The following is a 22,112-nucleotide window of genomic DNA, read 5'->3' on the forward strand; positions in this document are numbered from 1 at the left end:
TGTGATGCTGGGCAATGATTCAGGAAAGAGCTGCGTTCTTTCACCAAATATTTGGGAGCTTTTGAAATCCTGATTTGGGTCTGTGTACGCGACCATGTCTTTTTTTATTCCCTTCTATTTTTTTAAACTGAAGACTCCAGATTGTCTTTGGGTATTGATGATGGTCAATCCATATGTGTCAGTCCTGAGCAAATGAGGGTGTAACCCGCCTGTCAACCCAAGTCAGCAGGGATAAGCCGCTATTTCCGAGTAACCTGAACCAGAATAAGCAGTCAAATAGAATGAAGGAATCAATTATGAAATATGTAGCATAGATTTAGAGCCACCAGCGTTTATTTATCGACTAATCAGCCTCACCGGTGCCGTTGGTGTCGACCGTGAGACCCTGGTTGACGTGGTTCTGGATGAGAAGCAGGGTCTGCTCGAAGATCTCGCCAGCGCGAGCCTGCTCCACTGTGTAAGGGTCACGTGGATAGCGGAAAAGTGCAAGTAGCTCTCCTGGGGTACGAGGCTGACTAGAGGGATAGGGAGATGTTGGAAGGACAAAAAAACAAAAAAGTAAGCAACCGAGTCTTTCGGATAATTAACTCAGGTTCAGACTTTAGACAGAGGAGGAACCAGAAAACGACAAGAGTTCAAATAAGCACTTTATTGTCGATTGACTCAGGTGACTCAATATCTGCACGAGCTCTTTGACAGAGTGAGTCCGTATACCTGTTCAACCTTGCAAACAAAATGCCTTTGACTCTGTAAGCACAGTGATGTCATATTATGGACTGAATCCAAATCCAACATGAATGCCTCATTTGGCATGCTGAGTCCTCAAACACACATTTGTCAGTCACACCTCAGTGTATATATATATATATTTTTTTTTTCATGCCTGGTCATGCAGGAATAAATATACACCATATACTTCACAACTACCGTAACAAACAGGAACGAAATGAAGGGCGTATGAGAAGTTTCTCGGAGTAACGTCTTCAACAAAAATGCGCTATTGAGTTACCTTGATTAGAATGAATTCATCTTTATATTTTTTTTACAACAGAGCTTTGTGAGTCAGGCATTTTTTAGTTCAACCAGCGGCCTGTGATTGCCATTTAAAACGGAGGCTGGAAATCCCCTCGTCTGATTTTTGGCTTGGCGGTTTGACTTGTGTGTATTTCTGTTCTTTGTTTATGTGTTTGTTGATGTTCACTGCATCATGCATGCGCGGGTAAGCCAAGTGCGGTGCCGTTTGTGCATGCCAAGATCAACACAACTGCTTACCACATTTTTTAAACAGGATGGAAACACTTAGGATGTGCACAGAACCTGCCAACAGTGACTAAGATCACTTCTTCTTTATCTTCTCCGCAATGAATAACTGGCCGGATGAGAACATTAGTAACCTTGATTATGAGTAAACTCATTCAACTTAAAAAAGTCTGCGGGAAGGTACGGCCAGCCAAAATATTCCAGTACAAATTTGAGAGATGTCGCTAGATTCATTTTAGGAACCCTTGGTGATGTCATTTTTCTTATTAAATGTGCTGGTGTACCTAATGGTGCGGCCATTACGGTACATATCGCACGAGTCATTCACAGCTTACCCATCAAACAGCCGTCTCCTCGTCGACTCAATGGCACTGTCCACATTTCGGATTGCCTGCTCAATGGACGTGCTCACAAAGGTGTCGCCTTCTCTGCTTACTGCTGGAACTGCAAGACAAGTAGACGTGAGAAGAAGTGTTTTAAGAGTAATTCTGGGAAAAAGAAAAAAAAAAAGTTCCTTAGTTTTATGACTTTACTTGAATATTACAACCTTATCCAGCTCTCCAGTAAGCGGATGCCAACATTAACCAAATCAATAACTCAAGGATGCAATGTGGATGTGGCCAACAAAAACAGAAACAGAGTGCAGGGATGGACATTCGAGCAGAATGAGAAGAGCTGACAGCAATCTGATATCACTGACTCAAACAGTCACACTTGGGCGGTTCACTCTGTGGACTGACTCTACAATAACATGACAAGCACAGCCGGACAGGAGAAAAAAAAACAAATCCTGCTTCAATGTGAATTGCGGGGATGAACTTCATCAATTCACTACAGTCAATATTTTATTCACTAAAGTGGGAATAGAACTTGTGTCTTCTCACCTGTGACAGTTAGCACCATGCTTGCGACCTCATAGCCAATGGGATTGCGGGCTACGCACTCGTAGCGGCCAGCATCGGCGGTGCCCACGTCTTTTACCTCCAAATAGCCATCAGGGCTGATATGAAATTTACCACTCTCTGTCACCTGCACACCATCCTGAGAGACAAGATGATGCAGTCGGGGAGGTTCGTGATCTTGGGAGCTCGCATCTCCAAGTCATTCACATAAGATGCTAAATTAACTTTTCCTGTAAAAACGACCAATGCTGATCAATGCAGCATTCAAACCAATCTCCCTTGAGGAACTAGAAATCCTTGAAGATGGTTTTCCATCTCCTGAGCCTCAAGGAGGTCAAGGCTACTCCTAAAAACATCGTCTTAGCATCTAACCTTGTTCCAGGTAAGGACAGGTTGTGGCTGGCCCTGAGCACTGCAGGGAATCTGGACGTCCTCGCCAGACTCCACCGTTGCGTCCCTTGGAGCATTTGTGAAAACAGGCGTTACTGAATGAGTTGAACATACACACACACACACACACACACATATGCGCACGTGTTAATGATTGTGTGACAGTACAGGACAGGTAAAGTGAGAACAATCATTGCAGAAGAAACTCAAAGTCTACTGTCTTGTTTAAAAGCAACACTTTTAAAAAAACCAATGCTTTGTTTTGTAAGAGTGTATTTATAAGTACACATCACATAAAAACTGATCCGTATATTAAATGTCTTTGGGTCTTGTGGTTGTTTTCACAATAATAATGCAAAAATTCCAGAAATTTGCACTAAATCTTCCTTGAAAAAAAAACCCTATCCCATTCTTGCCTTTGTGCTTGCCAAACATAAAGTGTTTTTTTTTATTTCCCTGCCAAAACATTGAGGTTGAAACTGTTGTGTACTGAAACGGTAACAAAAATGGACACATATGGTTGCAAGCAAGTGTGAATTTGAATATGACGTGTTGGTAAAAGCAGCTGCTTTCCATTCTGAGTCCATCATCAAACACTGGGTGTCCCTGAACTATGTCTTTATCATGCACACAAATGAACCACTGAGCATTGCTACACAGTGACTCACTCTGTTTCATTGTCTGGGAGCTGAGATGACACTTGGAAAGCCAAGGTGTTAAGACATCTCACACACACACACACACGGCATGGGAAAATCCTGCTAACCTCTCACAAATACTTTGTGGTCTCGCCTAAACTGTCTACTATAAATCAGAGCTGAACTTCCTAAAAACCCATTGTTCACAGCAGTCTACAATTAACTCAACGCGGTCCACTCCAATCCCATCATCAAATATGCATGCAAACTGACAATTATTAAAAGTAAACAATTTCCTAAATGTCCCTAAAATGAATCTCGTTCTCGTCTTAAGCGCCAGGATACAATGCACGAGGCCTGTCAGTCCATATATCACATTCATCATGACTGTGGCCTGTGCGTCATTTTAAGTGGAAGCATTAAACAACGTATACTTTGAGGCGTGTTACGAGCCATTACTACATGGAAAAACATGGAGTCATCTCAGAGTTATGGTCTGACATGCTTCCCTATTTATAATAACAAGGCTGTCATTTCAACACCGGTCGGTTCATCCCGCCAACACATGCCAACATAGGCTACACGTGATAAACAGCAGCTACATTTCTTTCAGCGTGTAAATACTTCATAGCAATTTACAACATACATGTACAAATGCAACATGAATTAGTTCAGAAGAGTGCGTCAGCTTCACTCTGTTGACAACTTTGCCATCTTGCACACCCTAACTCCTCCAAAACAAAACATTAAAGCAATTTATTTATTACCTTAGGTGGACTTTCCACTAACTTGAAATCTCCTCACCTCTCTGTTGGATGTTGAGCTGCACGGCGGTGCGCACAGTCCCTACTGGGTTGACCGCCTGGCACTCGTACTGGCCTTCGTCGTGGGCCGCCACCCGAGTGATTCGAAGGGTGCCAGAAGAAAGGACCGAGTGTCGGCGGTCCAGAGGTAACGGGCTGCCTCCGCGAGTCCAGGCAATAACGGGCTGTGGGTAACCCGTGGCCTCGCATGGAAAGTCCACGGTGTGGCCGTCAAGGACGGACTGATCCTGTGGCGTGACTGTGAATTGGGGGATTGCTGGAGGTTCAAGAGAAACACAATGACGTCAATGCATCAATATGTAATCGTATATTCAATCATGTAGCGGTGAAAGACTATTGTTAACCTACCTTGGACAATAATATAAGCTGTGGCGTGAATGGTATCAACATTATTGGAGGCAAAACAAGTGTACTGCCCTCCGTCAGCCTGGACCACATTCTGAATATAAAGCCCTCCCGATGGAGTGATGTTGATGCGAGCGTCAGTGGGCAGCGGTGTCCGATCTCCTTTGGTCCAGGAGATTCGGGGCTGTGGCTGGCCCGTGGCGCTGCATTCCAAAGTCACACTCTCACCCACCAGCACTTCAGTGTTTTGGGGCTGGATGACAAAACTTGGCCGTGCTGCAGGCAGAAAGGAACCATTAGTTGATCGGAATGATAATCGTCAGGTGCTGATAGAGAACACGACATCACATCTGTATCACAGATTGCGCTCCGTGTCCATACTTGGCCAGTGATTACAGTAGAAAAATGGATACAGCGAGAGCCCTGCTGTTTACAAACACCCAAAGAGACGAAATGCATAACATAACATTCCATGGCCACCTATCAACCGAGGAATGACCTGCTGGTTTACAAAACCCAGCCAATTTGAAAGCCATTGACGCAGTTGCGGGTTATAAAATTGATATGCATGATAAAACATAGCCAGGGATGATTAAACTTCACTTACAAGGTGCTCCGAAATATCGCAACGTGACCTCTGAGGTCTTGACCTCCCCGGCCACATTTTTAGCCATGCACTGGTAGACTCCCTGGTCGGTCTCTCTTGTATCCTGGATCATTAGAGTCCCATCCTCCAGCAGGTTCAGACGACTGTCATCTCGCATGTTAAGAGCATTGCTGGTGTCAGAACACAAGAGATGAACAACACAAATCATGGCTGGACTTTCATTGATGCAATTTTGTACAATATTTAGTGTCACACATCCAAAAGGCTTACTTGTTGCGGAGCCAGATGATCTGCGGTTTGGGGTTTCCCTCAGCCCGGCAGGTGAAGTAGACCGTGTTCCCTGATGTAACATCTACGTCTTGAGGCTCTGAGGTAATTCGGGGTATTTCTGGAGAGAGTTTTATAATGGAAGGTTTGAGGACGGTATTATGGTATGTCTGTACATATGTACTGTATGTTCCATTACGCAACAGTTATCATCAATCAGCTTCATTCTTGAGCGAGCACACCATTCTTTTGTGGGGGGTAATTTTGTTGTCTTGCCAGAATTCAAACTCAACTCCATAAATCACGATAGCCTGGAAATCAAGACTGTAGGAGCCTGGTGTTCATCATAGTCAATTAAATACAGAAAAGTGGAGTAGACAGCGTAATAAGGTTGCATTTTATTGCATCTGTTCTGACAGATGCCTTAATTGCTGTGCATTGCATTTGATGCCTTTAGTGTGGAATGATTTCCCTGAAAAAGAACTTTTACTCCTTGTATGCACCCAAATGGAAAAGGTAGTCATACACGGAGTAAAAAAAATGAGGGCTCAAATGAGGCAGATTATTTACTTGACCAAAGAAAAATACCAACACATTCAAGAACTTTTTTTTTTTTAAACCCAAATTGATAACTTTTTGAAAGCAGCTGGGTGCTTGACTAACCCAGACACAAAGAAGGGATGCACCTGTGTCTAACTCCATGTGGTCATGAGTAAGACCAAGTGACGGGCATTAACCGCCATCTGCAGGAAGGAAGCCCGGAGGGGATTCACTCCATATACTGTAGTCTGTTTATTGTTTGTATGCCTGTCTAGCTTGAGAGCTGTAATCCTGATGTCAACATTCCACTCAATGCTGCACCATCCTTATTTATTTCTATATTACTTATTAATTTGTTGCTCCCCAAAGTAAAACTGGAAGCCCTTCGCACTCATCAGGAGCCAAGAAGCAGATCTCGGTTTCAATCTCTCATCTAGACTGGTTTTCATTGTGAATGTGCCTGCAGCTTTTCAATGGCATTCTCGAAATTGTAATTTTCCTCCAGTTCCATACCGCAGCTGAGCTCCTCTGCCGTGAGCGTGGCCACGGATCTTCCCTGCAGGCGGCTCGGGTAGTCGCACGTGGCGGCAGCTTGGGCATTTCCTGACTCTGCGTATTGCTTTAGAAGGTCGGCCAGCCACAGCAACTCGCAGTCGCAGTTCAACGAATTGGAATCCAGTCGCCTTGACACACAACGTGCACACTCATTCAGTTAGCAGTCATTGCAGGAAAATTTGATCATTCATTCCAGCTATAATTGAATATAAATAGCCAAAACATTTCAAGCTAAATTATGTTGACGTATTGATTCATAGCCATTTTTAAAATTCTGAATATTACAATACAGAGACAAGATGGCTTTCGTAGTGACTAAAAGCCCAGATAAGGCATAGGCGTTCTTTTTTTACATTTTTTTCCTCTTCTGCAAAAAACCCAGCCAAACATGGCCAAGAATGTGCTGTGATCCTTTAGATGAAAATCATCTTGCCCCTCCCAAAAAAAAAAAAAAAACACCCAGCAAGACCACAGTGGTGGCGTGTAACTGCAACTGATTAACACGGCCAGCTTCTCACTGGGCGACACGGTTTGGAAGGTGGACATGCATTCCCACACAGCTGTTTTAGAAGTTGACATGGAGCTTTTCCACTTACAGTCGTTTCATGGCCTGCAGATTTGAGAAGGTTCCCGGGACCAGCTGTGTGATTCTGTTATTGTGCAGAAACCTGAGGGAGAGGCACAAGCAAATTAATGAGTCTAAATAAATGCTTGAGACTGAGGGATCACTCACAGCATACCCCAAACTTTAAAAAACATTACTCATGATCTTTGAAGATATTTATGTGATTTTCCATCGCAATTTACTTGGAATTTTTCAACGTGAGTGTGTACCACAGAACTACTTTGTCACATTTTGTATGGTACTGCTGTTCTAAAGTTTGAATAGAGCTGGCAGCAAGCAGCCCATAAAAGGGCTCAACGCTATTTAACCAAATTCCTCCATCTGACAATACACCTTTATAGAAACGGGACATTGTGCTTCAAGTTATGTTTTGTTCATTTCAATAATGGAGCCAGGATGTGTTCTCAGTCATCGGTCTAATCCAGGAGTTTAAGTCGCATGTCGTAATCTCTTCCTCTTCCGCTACTCTCGTTTTTCCCAGGCTGATTGTACCAAAGAGAATATTTCTGGAAGCAGATAAATAATTGGCCGAGCAATATTTCCTGACAGCTGTTGAACAAATATACAGCAGAGTGAAAGAACACTTGCATCATCTCACTACTCTGACAAGACAAATTAAACTGGCGGAGACTAAATATTGACATGACTCCACTCTTACAGTCTTCTATATTTATATGCATTATTTTTTCTTTTTATCAGATATTGTTTTCCGGCTCGTGGGATCCTGCAGAATTCAGCAGTTGTACTATTGATCTGTTGACTAAAAAGATAATAAGAGGTTCCACGTCAACGGCCAAAAGTGGACTTACAGTCGTTCAAGCTTTGGTAGGTGACTGAATGATTCTGGTTCCAGTGAGTCAATGTGGTTGAAGTGGAGGTACCTGAAGAAGAACAAATGACACATTGTACATTATTGCCAAGTTAAGAGCTCTCCTGTCATTTCTTTCATCGCTGACAATTCATAATAAATTCATAATGCAAGGAAAACTGGAAGGCTTTGCATATTTTATCTTAAACATGCCAGTGATAAACAATTTACATGATGGAGGATGGCTATAGAAGTGGCAAATAGACAAATACATCAAGTGCTGTGAACACATTAAAAGCCAAACAAATACTTAAACTGTACTTAACAATAACGACAATAAAGATCAAATCTAACTGAAAAAAGCAAGAGATTAATATGCGCATTTAAACAGGAAAGCAAGCGACAGCAGGCCTTGAAGTCAACAAACAACGATAATACAAATTATTTCATCAAACGGCACATTTTTAGAACGGAGCTGGATGGATAAATTCAATCCCACTAATAGAACAAGCAGTGTAACATTTGCAATGGTGAATTTGAATGCCATTATCTCCTTTTCATTCCAATTTCTAGTCAACATTTTTACCCACATTTAGGATGCTTAGCTCAAATGAAATCAGTGTTGGCGAGTCATGTTGGAATGTGCCTTTGAATCAAGTCATTCTTCCAAAAGAAGCATGTGAGATCAGGTATTGGCATATTTATGTTGCTTTGTGGCTTGTAGTCAAAGTATTCCTTTGTATGCATGCTGGTTCAGAACTTGTCACTTGCTAATAAAACTCTATATTCTTGCACAATTCAAAGCATCTGTTGGGCAGCCAGCCTGGTGTTGGAATGGGATTTAGGGAATTAGCCATTTGGTCTACATTAACGCAGCTAAGCCAAGTCACATATAGTCAGTCTCGCTCGGAAATTGCGGGAATCATCCACGTTGATTATAGATGATGCTTAGATTTGTTTATAACAATACAAACAATGTATCAATTAAAATGACCAAACCACTGATGAGCTTTTTTTTTCTTCTTAATTTGTGCAGTTAAAAACTATCGGCCGTCGCATTTTCTGACATGTGGACAGCAAACAACAGCAAAAGCAAGCGTAGCAAAAGAAACACTCCAGCTCGCCGCTATGACGACACGAAGAGCAGCACAAACATGGCGCTACAAGCACGGGGGGTTGGGGCGCTGTAACTGCGTCCAGACTAAACGACATGCGAGTCATGCAAAAAAAAAAAAAAAGGGGTCAAAGGGGGTCAGCGCGGCACACAAGGGTGGGTGCACACACGGCATGCACGGTGGAGGAGGGAAGGTGAATAGTGGCGCGTACTGACAGACAAATGTGCAATGCGATCATGACACTTGCGAAAGGCCTACACAGTCATGACATGAAAAAACTCATGTTAGAACCATAGAGAACTTTCTATTCTTCATGACTTGTCGGTAGCGCCTGTTTCCAGGGCAACGGTGAGAAAGTAGGCGGGAGATGCGACGGACAACGGAAAAAAAAAAGCTGGCGGAAAAAGATGGTCACTTACAGTTGCTCAAGAGAGACAAGCCCCTTAAATGCTTGTCTGTCAATTGATTGGATTTCATTCTTGTACAAATAGCTGGAAGGAAAGATAACCAGTAACATTAGTATCACACTCAGACATCCGCATCATCTAAATACCGCCTGGTGGTTTAGAAAGGAGGTAGACAAAATAAAGACTTGTTTAGGTTGAAATTCTTCAGCGAGGGTGGCCTTAAGGCTGTTTTCAATCGGCTCACGTACTTGGAACTGCGTTGCGGGGCAAACCAAGCAAACAGCTGCTTATCCACTTCTTTGTTCTCTCTTTAGCAGTAGACCACAACGCAATTACATACTGTACACACGCCAATGAATAATCACTACTATATAGTGTTTATGCAAAAAAAAAAAAAGTACAAGCAACAAACATTACAATGGCACACCACAGTTGTTTATAAGAAGGAACCGCATTTGGTAACAACACACCTCGTAATGGGAAAGTAGAAATTAAAAAAAACAAAATTAAAAAAATATGAATTGTCTAGCTCCACAATTATTTATTGCAATAATTCAGAAACTCACCATATTTCAGAAAACACCCTTTAAAAAAATGACAAAGATGTTTTCAACGTCATAAATTCCTCGGGCTTTATTTCAGCTCTGCTCTGAGACAGACACCCCCCGCCCGCCCCTCCTTCTCAACGTGTAAACGTTTCCTCTATTTTACGCGCCAAAAGAAATGTGATACAAGCAAAGCAACGGCTTGCAGCTGTCTTTCATGTCCCGTCTATTTTGCACTCTCCATCATCGCACCCGCAGCTAGATATGTAAGGGGCTCCTTTGTGGCATATGTGATGTGGTGCATGGAAAAATAAACACTGCATTCTTGCATCATAGCTAAAGCGTGTCCGTGGCGGCGATATCAGCTTTCGGTTCAGGACCGAGGATAATGTTGCATGAACTGGAGGTCGGGCCGGACACCGACTATGAGGAAACATTAGAGGCTAATCACAAGGGTCAAAACAATGGCGCAAGTTTACACCAACTGCTTTAAAAGGAGCCGATCTCTGTCATTAAAACAGCTTAATTAAAAGTAAGAAGAGTGAGGGATGTAAACAAGCACTTACATGTTTGGAAGGTTATTGAGCTGCCAAAACATAGAGTGGGGAAAACTTCCTTGAAACTCCCAACCCACTTAAATCTACTGATCCATCATATTAGGTGGAGTATTTCATTTTTTCTGGTTGATATTCGATATCAGATGGGGATACGCCTTGGAGCAACATATGCCGACATCCAAGCAATGTCTTCTCTAGGATGTCCCTACTTATTTCAGTACGACAATGCCAAGCCACATGCCACAACATTGTGGCTTTGCAGTACGAGTGTGACTAGTAGACGGAGACCCCACAGTGATGTGGACCTCAAATTGCACACCAGGCAAGTTTATGAACTTGAACATTCCTTGGAGTGTATTTGATTTACATTTTTGAAAGGGATTTGCAGGTCATTTGGTTTTTATTTACATTTTACTCGACACTATCTTCATTGGAATTGAGGTTTGTATATCATTATTATTATTGGACAAATAAATACCTGACAAGTATGAGATGAGTCTCAAAAAATACTGCCGTGTTCTGGCGCACACCCAGAGGTGTGTGCAGCACATCCTTGTACCTCCTTTAGCTAGCACAATTAATTCAAGTCCTTGAATGTGGTGCAAAACCCAAACCAACTGGCAAAATATTTCTATCACTAAAATTCATTTTTACCTTAAGGCTGCAAGAAAAGTGCTCACTATGTTATGTGCAAAGGGAGAGTATTGTTTGCAAAAATGCAAAACCAAACAACTTACAGATATTTGAGGTTTTCAAGATCTTCAAATGCTCCTCTGGGTATTCTTCGTATATGATTGTTGTTGAGGAGGCTGCAAAGAAAGGAATTTTGAGGTTGCACATTACATAATAGTTCTGTAGATATTAAATAAGTACACTAAAAGACACCAAAACTTACAGTGTGTTGAGATTCTTTAATCGACTAAATGATCCCGGTTGTAAATCCTTGATTTTGTTGAATCTTAGGTCCCTGCAGAGCAAAAGAAAACATAAATGATATGATTAGGCAAAATTTGTGAGAAAAAAAGTGATTGTAATTGCGTCTTTTTCATTTTTCTTTTGAATATAAAAAAACCCTGCAGTACCCTATATGGTATTTATAATAATAAAAATAATAAGGGGCCAATGAGAAAATGAACTGCTAAGTTTGTAGGTCACTCTCTTTGTACAAGCTCAGCTCCTACACACATAAGGATTCAATCAGAATTGACCGACTTTTTTCATGCATTCACTTTTTCATTCAGAGCATGTGTATCCAGTGCGGGTGTCCTATTTCCTTTGGACCCTCCCCTAAATTGGCTATAGTGGAATTTCTAAGGTTGCCACTTCCTGTGCTAAGAACACTTTTTTTTTCAAGCAAAGCCACAACCACCACGTTGTTTCTGCCGGATTTGAGAATATTATAAATGTCAGTCTGTCAAAGGTGTTTTAAGCGGTGCCAATGGTCCTCTGTGGAAAAAAGCAGGGATCACTTGCAGGGTGAAGAGAATGGCCACCCTCAGGAAAACACGGTGACAGGCCCCAAGATGCAGAGTGCACTTTGCGGGCATGCTGAGACAGCTGTCTTCAGCTCGGAGGGAGGGAGGGAGGGAGGGATACATAAAGGAAGGCATGCTGGAACTCAATGCAGGTTCAAGCTGCAGTGATTTAAACGTGCGTCTTGAAGACTGTAAGCTGTCAATTTTGCTGAGAAAAATGTTGCAGCAAAGCAGAACAAAATTTAACATACCATGATTTAGGACCGTGCTTATTTCTAAGCAGTGGGTCAAGATATGCTAAATATAAAATACCTGAAAAACCTTGTGGTTCCATCAAGTTCATCGCCCCCGCTGTTTTATGCATAACTGCTGTCAAAAAGAGTCCGTGACATGTTTTAAGAGTGACACTTCAATTTTTTTGGATGAATAAAAGGCTTGAAATATTTGTTTTCTTCATCTTTTGGGATAATCACAGGGAACTGAAGCAATTAAACTATTACAATATAATGAAGGAACAATCATTTGTTTGGTTTTAATGCAATTTTAATGTCATTCATTTTTTTAATTGCGTGATCAAGGCTCATTTCAGCTTAATTAAAGAGTAAAAAATGTGATTAATCGTGATTAAATACTTTCATCGTTTGACAGCACTAAAAAACACAAGGGCGGGTTAATTTTCAGCCAACAGGAAAAATAAAGGCGTCACTGTTCCACTGCCTGAGTTAATGTTTAGTTAAAGTGAATTAAATGTTACATGTCGACCATATGTCGCTCCACTATATGCAGCATTACAAAAACTTTCTTATAAGCACTTGCCTAGACCCAAACAATGAAAAAACCTGGATGGTACCCAATCCTTCATCTGAATACCATGTGTGAACTTCTCTTGCTTTTCTGTTTGTGGTCAAGAAAGTAGTTTAGTTCTGTCACACATGCCCAAGTCCACTTTGCCACAGACTGTGTGGGTCAGAGACTTTGTGACTCATTAAAACTTAAACATTAGAGAATGGAAGAAAACTACTGAACCCGAATGAGTTAGAAAATGAATCCATCTGGATGAAAAAAAGAAAAAAAAAAGAGACAGACCAAGAACACAGACTTCTCATTGAAAGCAGACCAAAAGATTTTGTTCATACATCACAACAAGCAACGTTTGATCGTTGGACCTTCCAAATACAATGCGCCATAGAAATGTCATAAAATTCCCTTTTAGCAGATTAACAGTTGACATGCAAGGCTGGGGGGTGCAGAGAGGGGGGAAAAACTTGACTAAGTGTTTCATGCAGTTTTTTTAAGCTTTTTAATCTTAGCTATTTTATTGATAACTACAATTTTTCACAGTGCTTTGGTTTCACAAATAATGTTGTTTTTCTTGCTTTATTATTACATGAAATTCATTTTAAAATTGGTCGTTAAAAAGAACCACAAGATTTGGCATTATTTTCAGAATCAAATTCCCCAAAACAGTATAATTCCCTTGGCTGCTGGAAGGGGCAGTTGAGTTCATTCAACAACTATCTTGGGGCCAATCTCACTGTGCAAATTAGTAAAGCTTGGGGGATTTCTGGCTTTGCATTCCATAATACTGCAGAGACTGAATGAGTGAGTGAATGAGTGAGTGAGTGAGTGAGTGAGTGAGTGAGTGCCTCACAAGGTCTGACTGCAGCAAATTCCCAACAATGGAGCTTCACTTTCTCTCCCTGACTCTGTGTCAATGTCAGAGCAGTCCACTGTTTGGGGCCAGAGAGGGGACATTTAACAGTCAATTTGAGACAATCCACCCTTCTGGAAACATTTCAAATGGAGAACATTTCCCATTGCAATTCATGGAATGGAACTGATAAGCATATCTCAAAAATGCATGGCCACTGGTTAGGCTGCAGAGGATAACGATTGTCTATTGTCTTCAGTCGTGACTGTTCATTTTTCTTGCCAAGCTTATTCTGATGGCTTCAGAACTGGTTACATCATCAAGCAAGAGCTTTGACTTTTCCGTATTGTCACAGGTCTCGACACACCAACACAGGTTGCCGTTGGAGTGGAGCAGAACGTGCTTGGAGAGGATTTTCAAATGCACCCATGGATAAGGAGATAAGGAGAGCGAGGAGGAGACAGGCCAAAGCAGTGTAAAAAGATGGCAACTTTTAACCACACCTTAAACAGTCACAAACTGCAGAGGGAGCAGAAAAGCGCTAGACGACCGGATGAAGTTATTACCCGCAGACACGCGAATGCACCTTCACGTCAGGGTTCATCAAGTTCAGCAAAGGTCGCCAGACGTTTGCAGTTTCAATACCATGTAATACCATCAAGCCAATACAAATTCGGTTAACATGCAACTAATGAGGCAAAGTAAAAAAAAAAACAACATTATTGAAAAACTTAATTGGAAGGTAATCTTACCAGCAGTCCAGCACTGGTACAAACAGTAAAGCATCCAATATAAATCTCAGAAGATATTACTTTTCTAAATCCTTGAGAAACTATACAGCTGTGTCGTTATTGTGAGAAAATATAATTTACCATCATGTCTCCAGTCAGTCCCAAGAGAAAACAGCTGAAAAACACATGGCTGCCAGAAAAAAATTCTGGGGGAAAAACATCAGCATCCCCCGCTTCAAATGTCTTGTAGCAAAGTGTTTGGAACAAAGCCTGAATGCGATAGTGTCGAGATTGTTTTATTTTTTTACAAGAGCATTTAGCTACAAGATTCAAGATATCTTCAAAATGTCAATTACTTAATCATGCCATTAATTATTTTGTAATCATTTCCCCCCTCATTAATAAATACAAATACACTACCAAACAACAATCCCAGCATTCTACCAATATGGGTTGTTCTCAGGAAGTGTGGTCCACCAGTGTGACATTACACAATAGTCCTGCGTTTTGATTTTGAGTTTAGACCACTGCACAATACATCAAATTAAGTTTAAAGATGTAAATTATTTACAATATTTTTTAATGTGTGGGATATCAAGCAGCCAGGTATTCATGTCCTGACCTGACGACAGACGGGAGGAGAGCTGACGAGTGGCTGTGACTTCAAAGTTCGCAAGCAGGAAATGACAGCATGCACTTGTGTTCTATCAAGCTTGCAACAAATTTAGACATCCTGCTCAAACACCTAAACAATACTCTCATTGCAAAGTGGATGGGTCGGTAGGTTGGGGGTGCGGGGTGTGTCAGGTCAGGACTGGACCATGAATTGACTGCACGGCAAGTCATGTGGCCATCCTAGATTCCAAAGCACAAGCCCGGTGGGCTGGTTTGGTTCAATGTGACTAAGATGCCTCTTTGTCCTACTGTTTCCTGGCAGAGTGTTACTATTAATAGGTTGGTCAGTGTATTGACAACTAGATCACAGTGCCAATTCCACACAAAGGCAGCAATGTCTTTGAGGAGTTGGCCTGATTGGTGGCCTTTTTTTTTTTTGCCCTCAGTGTGAAAAGGGAACCTATTCAGCTGGGCAAAAAGTACACTCAGTCAGAAAGGGGGTCAGCAGGAGTTAATTTCTGCCTTGCAAAGAATAATCAGCACCAATGTAAGATAATATTGAAGTTCAAATGACACAAGGAATCATTTAGTGATTTGCATTCTAATTACAATTATGTGCCATTAGCGGTAGATAGCAGTTCTGTTTGAGGCCTTTCTCTCAGTCACATCACCTTTGAGAAGTACTTGACTTTTCCACAGCCTAAAGGCTTCAGGTACATTCCTAAACTGATATTATCTATACTAATGGACCCCATAGGGGTAATTTCATGATATTAAAGCTTTTCAGGTTAGGGGCAAAAAGGTGCAGGGTTGTGTGGCTTCTTGTAATTTGGTTACCAATCCCCCATTTAAACCTTGTACTTTAATTTGGAAGCGCTCTCCAGGAGACATTCACAAATGATTCACGATGAATGCGTACAGTATTCCTTCTGTCAAGCATAAAGTATGCAACAACAAAAAACAATTGCTCCATAACATCTCAATGACATAGTGGTCTTCAAACAAGGGTCTTCACAGCTTTCAAATTCATGCAGCCTGCAAAAGCATGCCTTTTGCCGCTCAAACAGTGGAACCCCCACTGAGTAACTTTCACACTCCACATTGTTCCTGCAGCGCCCCTTCACCAGCTGCTTGACCCCCAAAACTGACCATTAACCCCTCCAGCCAAAGGCTTTCAAGCAGGTGTTGAAAACTTCCTAGTGCACAAGACAGCACCACTTTGAAGATCAGATTTAGTCAAAGTTCCTTTCCACAGTCCAACTCAGGAAAAAGACAATAATAAAGCTTTCCACCGAGCCTGCAAACTTTGGCAGGGCGGCCAATGGTTCCGTGAGCATGCACAATCTCTGCGCTCTTGTTGCTGTTGGAGTGACGGACGGACGGCAAAAGCAAATCAGGGCGCTACTTACAGAATGGTGGTCTGCGGAGAGACAGCTGGTACTGTTTCCAGATTCAGATGCATACATCGCACAGTGGTTCGGAAACATAAACAGCGACTCGGACAAGACACAACCGACTGCGGTCCGCTGGCGAGCAAAAGCCAAGCCGTGGCGAGCAGGAGACGCGCACAGAGGAGCTGGGCAGCCTGCAGCGCCATTGCTAGCTGTGAGCCCAACACCACTGAGAACTGCTCTGCACAGACAAGTTGCAGCCGACGACGCTCACGCGCAAAGGCGTGCACGCGCGGGACGAGACAGACAAGCACTTTTTGCAGTTTGTTTGCAATCTATTGCTCAGCTACTCCGGTGGTTCTCAAACTTTGCGCACTCTTCAAAAATACTTCTCCAAGTACCACCATGACATTACAATACAGTGCATTTATCAAAAAACAATTGCATTCTTAAAAGCATATTTAATATACTGGAATATTATGCAGTTTGAACATTGTGCTGTTCCGGAAACTTTCAAAATTCCATATAGACCTACATGTTTTTTTATTAAAAGTAGTTCTCAGACTGCTTATGAGTTCATATTTACTGATCAAGAGTCTAATCACTTTTGCATTGTCTGTTTTCCATCCTGTTTTTAAATGTGTTCTGGAGACACAACAGTGCTCTGATTTCAATGAAGCACAGGAAACATCTGTGTACTCTATGTAGCTACTCTTCCCATTGTGTTTTCTACATCACACATTCAATAAACATGTTTAGAGCCCTTTGTTACACTTTGTTGGAGTCACGGGCACTGATTCGGACAAACTGAGGTCCGAATACTCTGCAGCAATTCAGTATTTGCAAACAATTAGGCAATTGCACGTTGTAACCTTTGCATTGTCTGACACCTGCTGGGGAATTGATGTACTGACGCGCGCACGCGAGCGCAAACACACGCACGTTCACTTCCTTCAGAGAATCAGAATAAACAATGAACTATCAGAATTCTTCAAATTAGATTTGAAGGAAAAGCAAACCAAAAAGAACATGAGGCAATTTACAGGCCTCTGGCAACACATTTTCTTTATTCGAGTAAGATGTGTCCACATCCAGCATGACAAAAATTGTACAAAGTTCACAATTTATAAATGAAATATCACAGCAACTTGTGATCTCACACATTTATAGCAAAATTAAAATGTCAACAAATCCATGCTGTGTCGTACAAAAATAAATCAAACTTCAGTTCCACAGAGAGCACAATAGTTTATACAAAATCCAGTCTTTGTTCATGGTCACTGAAACCCATCTCAAAATTTAATGGTGCAAATAAAGTAACAAAATCTGATGATCTCACAATCTTTTTTTTCTTTCAATTATTATTCTTTTTAATGAAAAGTCATCATTCTAAACATGTTGCAACCTTTGTGTATTCCTTAGATAGTCACAGATAACTCTTCAGATTTGTTATTGATGAGCCGTTTGTGCTTTAATAATCCCTTGTTCCATTTGGACTGATAATGACAATTCATCCCAAAAAGTTGAACTAACAATTACTCTACTGAAGCATCACTATATTGTCAAAAAAGCTGCAGACACAATGCCGTGGAAAAAGGCCAATGCAGTCATGGATGATGTGCAGGAGAGAGTCTTGGAAGTGGAAGGGCAAAGTTCATTTGATGACAATCAGCTCCATTCGCTCCGGACAAGGCAAATTTTGATGGCGGCTTCGAGCTTGAACGACAGAATGGAAAGGTCTCGTTCCACCGGGCCTTTGTTATCTTCTGCTTTTTTTTTTTTTTTTTTTTTTAAACCTTAAAATTGATTGATTACTTAATTCCTTTGTACAGTGATTAGATATAAAGTGCTGCTGGGGGATAACGTGGTCATCTTCCTAAAACATAGCAAAAATGAACATGTTTTTACAATAGCCTACAGTACAGCTGCTATGGTTATAGTCATCCTCTTCCCTGTTCTTCCTTTTTTTTTCTCTCCGTGGTACTTATTCCACACAGTGGCTCCAAGCTGTTAGTTGCTCCAATCGTGTGCCAAAGAGGTCACCTGGAAAATTGCACGTCGCCATATCTAAGGATAATATCTTCAAGGACAAGTGCAAATAGTCTACTGGCACATACGTGGGGACAGTGACCCTGTAAGTCCTGCTGTCTATAAATACTCTTTACAAAAGCCTCCTTTTCGTCTCTCGGGTACTGCTTTTAGTTCTGTAGGAACATCAGAACATGGAAACGAAGGTGTCCCTGTGCAAAATATGACAGAAAACAGTGGAACAAAGTTTCACTTGGAGAACGCAACAATCCGATTCCTCCTTGGTTATTTTAAAAAACTTTTTGTATTAAAAGATTTGTATATAAAAAAATCACTATTTTACATAGATATATGAAAAAGATTAGTGTTGACCCACTTGGTTTATAAACAAGAAATTGCATATAGCCTATATTTTGTCCCTTTGTAGATTGTATCTCATCACTACGATACACAAATGATTTACGTTTTGTATTGCTGAAGTATTATTTGATTCTAGCAACAAAATTTGGATCGATAGGAGGATATGAATGATAGCTCTAGCTCTGTCTCTATAGTTGGAATTGAGATTATATAATGAGATGCATGTGATCGCACATGCACTGCACAATTGTGTTCCCCTAGGAATTAATTTGGTCTCCTAAATAACGGGATTTCCACCATCGGGTTTCCGTGTAATGATGTTTACAATATAACTGCTCATACATACATTCATACATACGTCCGGTCAGTTTTCTCCATCCAGGTTCATGTACAGCACCAATTACGAACCCCCCCCAATTCAGCTACACATATTCTTTTTTTTTTTTTTTAGAAAAAGAAAACACAACATTTGTCAAGCATTGTCAAAAATAAAGTCATTTGCAAGCCAGCTCTTGCCCTTCAACACTCCACAAGCAAGACATACAAAAAAAAAAGAAAATTCTAAAACCACCCGTTGAGGCAAAACAAATGTTTTCATCTTCATGTGTTTTGTTGTCCTTTTCGATCAGTGTCCAGCTCAGCTTTTATTTTGTCATCTAAAATGCTCTGTGGTCAAGCAATAAAAAGAACTCATGGTTCCGTTTGTATCAGCTTACTGTTCAATGGTATACACTAAAATGTGCATATGTGAGCAGCTAGAAACATGACATGACACCGTCAGCTCATATGAAAACGTACAAAATGTCCTCAAAAACTATTTTGCTGTTTATGCTTGTGTGTTCTTCCTCGAAGCAAGACACCCTCCAAAAAAAAAAAAAAAATTGTCTTATGTCCCTTGCTAAGCATGATACATCTCTGTGTGTTTTTTCTTTTTTAAGTATTCCGAATATTTAACACTGTACATTATATGTAAATGCTCTGCACCAAAGAGATGGAGCCTTCAGCGCTCTTGAGGATTGAGAGAGCTGGCTCACATCTTGCAGGGGGTGAACATGAGGTTGCCTTTTGTATACGGTTACACTTGGATCCCTTGGACCGCCTGCTTGATGTTGTCCAACAAAGCTTTGTTTTCCGGACTGTGGTACTGGTCTTGGGTTGTGTACATGTCCGTTAAGGAAGTGACATAGGCGTCAAAGTTTTGTTCAATGGGCTCCTGGAGGTCCAAACACAACACAACTGTTAGAAAAAAATTCATCCTGACATGCAAATATAAATGTGGACTGAAGTTTTGAAATCACAAACGAGTAAAAACTAGCAAAAAAAAAAAGAATAGTAATAAAAATTGCAAGCTATCTGGCCCCCGGGCCTCGGGTTTAACACCCATGCTCTATATAAATCTAAGTTGTTATTCTTATTTCATTTCTTCTTTTATACTCAGGATAAAATTGCTGAATCATGTAGTGATTATCAGCAGTTTTCCAGATGTGACATTCCAACACACAAGGAGAGGCCTATTCCGTCATTCCGAGGGACTCTGGTTTATCTCCAAGGTGTTTGGGATGAAGGCCCCCATTGTGAAAGTCTAACTATTCCAGGGACATGTGACCAAAAGGGCAACTACAAGAACTGCAAATATCTTGTGCACACAAGCAACGGAACAATTAAATCATGAATCATTTCACCCCACGACATATTGCAAATGTATTTTATGTATTGTAAATGTCGTATAAAGACTCACTTGCTGGTGGAGCTGTAAGCAGCTATTAGTCCGAAGAAGAGGTTCTTTGTGTGCCAGCGGTTTCTGTGGAAATAAGAAACATTCGGGCTCTTACATGGTTTTATATAAAAACAAAAAGTCAACATTTAATGCATTAGAAATAAAGATGCATCTAAGTGCTTTTGTGTAGCTATGGTAACTTCTTTCCAAATGAGTTTTAAACATTTCTTTTGGTAGCTGAGTGACTTTTTTTTGAAAAGGTGTCACAGTGTTTATCTCTCGCTGAAGGCACAGACAACATCTCAGTCCCGGATGTGTGGACTTTCTGATTATCTCATGGAGCTGCGTTGAATGTTTAATGAGTGCCTTCTCTGAAAAGAAACTCCAGAATGCTATTCCGTCGCACGTGAGTGCTGAAAGCTCGTGCCACCCAGTCAATACACCAAAGCAAGGAATTAACTTGAGGACGTTGGGTAAATATTCATCTCATCATAGTTGAATTGCAAAATGACCCCATATTGAAGCTGTGAGCTTTCAGCCATCTCCCTCAATAAATAAATAAAAAAAATAAAAAAACTTGTGTTCTGTGTCTTGCAATAGAGGAATTCTACTTTTCAGATGACATCGTAGCACTAATATAGATTTAATTTGAAATAAAAACAATAAAATTGTACAGGAAAATAAACATGAAATGTTAACACAAATGCAAATAGATCATTGTAAACATTCACACAATCAAGTCAAGCCTCTCTGCAAGCACTAATAAGCGCAACTGTCTGGCTTGCTGCTCCTTGTGGCCCTTACCATATGGGGGAGCTGGGCATTAGCTAAACTGTTAACCAGTGACTGGCTGAGGTTGGCCAGCTCATGCAGCAGAGAGTCATTTTGCTGTTCAATCACCTTGTTTTCCTCTTCCATGGACTTCAAGTTGGACTCCATAGTGGTGATCTGGGGAGGGAAAAGCCCACAAGGCTTATCGAGATGACTTCTTGCATATCCCAGTCAGTCAGGGGGGAAAAAAATAAATGCCAACGCTTCAATGCGTTACCTGAGTTCTGAGTTTGATCATGTCTGCTTCCACTTGTGAATTCGAGTCACTAATGTCTTTGATCTCTTCATCCAGTTGTTTGAGCTCCTCTTCGTGATCCAAGCCTGCAGAAGAGCCAGTCGCACGTTAGCGCACGGCCCCGCAAAGGTTTAAAATATTACAGCAGGCTTCATATTTGATAGGGATCATTAAAATGACACATTAAAAGTCGGCGGCAATGAATTACGAAGGACATTATGACACACTGTCTTCGCTGCTATGAAATATTTGACATGGATCATTTTAGTCAATTAAGGGAAGAAAGAATCTCAGACAACTTTGGATTATGATCTTCTCTTATCATTTACGAGCATCTAAAATTCTGTAAAGGCTAAAGTTAAGTGTCAGCACGATAGGTAGCGCAGTTAATCAATGTTAGATTTATGTGCAGGATATCTGGCGATATTTATAACCTGCTCTTAAGCAAGCCGAGTCAACATATTTTGTGAATGGAACTTGTCGGTACCATTGTTGCTGCGCTGCTGCTTAATTGTGAGCATGTCCACTCCAGAGAGCCGGGCTTTCCTCATAGCGGAGGTGGCACGCGGACAGCCTGACAAACTGGGGACGCAATGACAGAAGAAATGTTTTATTCAAGAACTATTCTGCAACAAAGATTGCAAAAATGGGCCTCCGTTTTTATTGGCTTGTAAATCAAATCAAATAAAATCA

At 41.1% G+C, this 22,112-nt stretch overlaps 2 protein-coding genes across 6 annotated transcripts in view; both read right to left on the reverse strand.

Moving 5' to 3' along the window:
- The window catches only part of pxdn (peroxidasin), a 25,948-nt gene extending 9,424 nt beyond the window's left edge, over window positions 1-16,524 (reverse strand). For 2 of the 3 annotated variants that reach the window (XR_015863315.1, XM_088399874.1), the window contains exons 1-15: window positions 16,267-16,524; window positions 11,281-11,352; window positions 11,123-11,194; window positions 9,296-9,367; window positions 7,763-7,834; window positions 6,925-6,996; window positions 6,287-6,456; window positions 5,237-5,354; window positions 4,967-5,136; window positions 4,363-4,635; window positions 3,995-4,270; window positions 2,535-2,647; window positions 2,145-2,301; window positions 1,596-1,704; window positions 358-515 (exon numbers count right to left, since the gene is read on the reverse strand). Coding sequence is in view for 2 of the 3 variants with exons in the window: in XM_088399874.1 (XP_088256000.1) it covers window positions 358-515; window positions 1,596-1,704; window positions 2,145-2,301; window positions 2,535-2,647; window positions 3,995-4,270; window positions 4,363-4,635; window positions 4,967-5,136; window positions 5,237-5,354; window positions 6,287-6,456; window positions 6,925-6,996; window positions 7,763-7,834; window positions 9,296-9,367; window positions 11,123-11,194; window positions 11,281-11,352; window positions 16,267-16,454 (2,092 nt within the window). In the remaining variant the exon portion in view is untranslated. The remainder of the gene's footprint in view (window positions 1-357; window positions 516-1,595; window positions 1,705-2,144; window positions 2,302-2,534; window positions 2,648-3,994; window positions 4,271-4,362; window positions 4,636-4,966; window positions 5,137-5,236; window positions 5,355-6,286; window positions 6,457-6,924; window positions 6,997-7,762; window positions 7,835-9,295; window positions 9,368-11,122; window positions 11,195-11,280; window positions 11,353-16,266) is intronic. The other variant, XM_088399875.1, reaches the window with a different exon arrangement.
- A 762-nt stretch (window positions 16,525-17,286) lies between these two features.
- myt1lb (myelin transcription factor 1-like, b) overlaps window positions 17,287-22,112 on the reverse strand; it is a 79,033-nt gene continuing 74,207 nt past the window's right edge. For all 3 annotated transcript variants that reach the window (XM_088400622.1, XM_088400623.1, XM_088400624.1), the window contains 5 exons: window positions 21,907-22,001; window positions 21,402-21,505; window positions 21,158-21,301; window positions 20,375-20,437; window positions 17,287-19,849 (listed from right to left, as the gene is read on the reverse strand). In XM_088400622.1, coding sequence (XP_088256748.1) covers window positions 19,712-19,849; window positions 20,375-20,437; window positions 21,158-21,301; window positions 21,402-21,505; window positions 21,907-22,001 — 544 coding nt within the window. In that variant the 3' untranslated portion in view covers window positions 17,287-19,711. The remainder of the gene's footprint in view (window positions 19,850-20,374; window positions 20,438-21,157; window positions 21,302-21,401; window positions 21,506-21,906; window positions 22,002-22,112) is intronic.

Source organism: Syngnathus floridae, chromosome 16, assembly GCF_059516105.1.
Source record: "Syngnathus floridae isolate MCC-2025c chromosome 16, RoL_Sflo_1.0, whole genome shotgun sequence".
Lineage (NCBI taxonomy): Eukaryota > Metazoa > Chordata > Actinopteri > Syngnathiformes > Syngnathidae > Syngnathus > Syngnathus floridae.